This window comes from Charadrius vociferus, unplaced genomic scaffold (assembly GCF_000708025.1).
Source record: "Charadrius vociferus isolate BGI_N301 unplaced genomic scaffold, ASM70802v2 scaffold917, whole genome shotgun sequence".
NCBI lineage: Eukaryota > Metazoa > Chordata > Aves > Charadriiformes > Charadriidae > Charadrius > Charadrius vociferus.
The window spans coordinates 1,666,272-1,668,520 of NW_009649175.1; the positions used below are offsets into that span (position 1 = coordinate 1,666,272).

At 64.0% G+C, this 2,249-nt stretch overlaps 1 protein-coding gene across 1 annotated transcript in view; it reads right to left on the reverse strand.

Annotated features, from left to right (window-relative positions):
* Nucleotides 1–2,249, reverse strand: part of SLC8B1 (solute carrier family 8 (sodium/lithium/calcium exchanger), member B1) — a gene marked incomplete at its 5' end in the record, with an annotated part of 3,756 nt that continues 1,507 nt past the window's right edge. The window contains 8 exons of the mRNA XM_009888632.1: nucleotides 1–214; nucleotides 311–375; nucleotides 911–991; nucleotides 1,080–1,233; nucleotides 1,415–1,536; nucleotides 1,653–1,794; nucleotides 2,005–2,135; nucleotides 2,220–2,245. Coding sequence (XP_009886934.1) covers nucleotides 17–214; nucleotides 311–375; nucleotides 911–991; nucleotides 1,080–1,233; nucleotides 1,415–1,536; nucleotides 1,653–1,794; nucleotides 2,005–2,135; nucleotides 2,220–2,245 — 919 coding nt within the window. The remainder of the gene's footprint in view (nucleotides 215–310; nucleotides 376–910; nucleotides 992–1,079; nucleotides 1,234–1,414; nucleotides 1,537–1,652; nucleotides 1,795–2,004; nucleotides 2,136–2,219; nucleotides 2,246–2,249) is intronic.

Here is a 2,249-nt window from a genome sequence, read left to right on the forward strand (position 1 = left end):
CCGGCGGTGGGACCGGTCAGATGGCGGAGAGACGGATCACCCTGAACTCGGTGAGCAGGGCCACGCAGAGGAAGGCCAGGTAGTAGAGGATGAGGCAGACGCCGTACGCCTTGCCCAGCTGGAAGCACTGGGCGGGCACCGACACGAAGGAGAAGACCAAGCTCAGCCCCAGGGCCCCGGCGAGGATCCAGACCAGGAGGCTGTCGGGCTCCAGCTGCCGGAGAGATGGGGAGCGATGTGGAGTGACACTTGGGGTCCTGCTGCCAGTCCGACCCGTGCCACCGTGTCACTGCCACCAGGGCAGCCTTACCTTCACCACCAGCTGGCTGCTGGTCATCTGCAGCAGGCAGCCCAGTCCCACGCCGACCAGGATGTCTGGGGCACGTTGAGGATGGAGACACAGCACAGAGGAGCGATGGAGACGGACATGTCCCTCCTGCCCTGGGGAGGGGGACAGCACCGGCCCTCCTGTGCCCACCCCATGGCTACCGCCTAGCCCAAAGCGTTGCCTGTTTGTGGCAAATACAGCCTCAAGCGCTTGAGGAGAGACTTCATTCTGGTTTGGGGACCACCCAAAGCCTCCTGGATGGTGGCACAGCCTCTTCCCCTCCTTCTCTTTGGTAGATCCCAAATCTGCCAGATTCCAGCCCAAAGCCCCACCCCGCTGGGGCTGGCAGAGCCGTGGGGATGGGGTGATGCTCCCGGCTCTGTCCCCGCAGCTCCTAAATACCACACCAGTCCCTTTGCACTGTGCGGCCAGCAGGGAGGTTGCCAACATCCCCGGGACTCTGGGATGGATCCTGCCCAGAGGCTGCCCCAGGAGCAGGGGCTCTCCCTGGGCTGCGGGCAGGGAAACTGAGGCAGCCCCTGCCCCAAGCACCACCACCCACACCCGGCGCCCAAAGGATACTGAAGATGATGCCCCCGAAGCAGGCGGAGAAGGCCATGCGGGGATAGCCCTGCCGTGCCATGGTGAGGTCGGAGAAGGTGTCTGCAGAGGGAGAAGGGGAGACCTTGGGGGATGGCAGGAGGAGGGGTGCGCCTGCGCTGGGCGCTGGGTGCAGCGGAGGAGCCCTCACCACCGATGCTGTTGCCCCAGGCCAGCAGCGTCAAGCCCAGCACGGTGTTGCTCAGCTGGAAGATGATGCCCAGGGTCCGGAGGATGTTCACCAGCTCCGTGGCCGCGGCGTTGATCCACATGGCACTGGCCAAAAACCCCAGGAAGGCAAATACCTGCCAGGCAGAGGGGTAAGCTGGTCCCTGGGTGCGTCCCACAGGACCCTGTAGACCTCCAGCTAGCTGTGTCCCTCTTGGGGGACATTGGGGACTGGAAAGGAGGTCCTGGCTCCTGCTCTGCCCCCAGAGCAGGCCAGGCTGATCCCCGGTGGATGTTCACGGCTGGGGGACACCTTACGCAGTGGTATTTGGGTGGCTCCTCATTGCTTGTGGTGATGAAGATGATGATGGCCAGGACAGAGCCAACCAGTGTGATGAGTCCCCAGACTGGGAAGATGCCCTGGATCTGGTACAGCCCATCTGCACAGGGTGGAGAGAGGGGGCATCAGAGCAGCTCCGTGTGGGCCGGGCAGGATCTGACCAGGCTTGTGGAAGAAGGTAAAGCTTTGTCCTCTAAAGCCACCCCGGGCTCTTACAGGCGCCCGACTTCAGGGTGAGGACGCAGAGCAGGGGGCTGGTGAGGACGTGCAGGCAGTTGAGGGGTCTCTTCCAGTTCAGGTCGTCCTTGTCAGGGTCCACCACAGGAACGGTGAGCAGCAGCACCAGCTCCACCGGCACCTGGGAGGAACAGCCATGAGCGGGGATGAGGAACCCCCCAAATGGGACGCCCCAGGAGATGCCCCAGGACCTGTCCCCCCACCTGCCTGCCCTTGTCCCACCATCGCCATTGCAAAGCCCAGGCGTGACACAGCCCCTGGGGCCAGCAGGGATGGGGACACCCTGTGAGGGAGTTCCTCCTGCCCCATGTCCCCACCACCACCTCCTCACCTTGAAGACCTTGAAGACACGCCAGTACCAGGGCTTCCTCCTCCACTTGCGGTAGTCCAAGGGGCTGAGGGCGGTGGTGAGGATGCGCAGGGAGGTCTCACGGGTGGGGAGCAGGGGACGGTACTCCTCGCCTGTGAGGGGACATGATAGCTGAACAGGTTGGGGGTCTCCCCGTACCGCAACCACCGTCCCAACCCCTCCCTGGCTCTTCCAACATGGGGCTGCAGTCACCGACACGGCTCTGG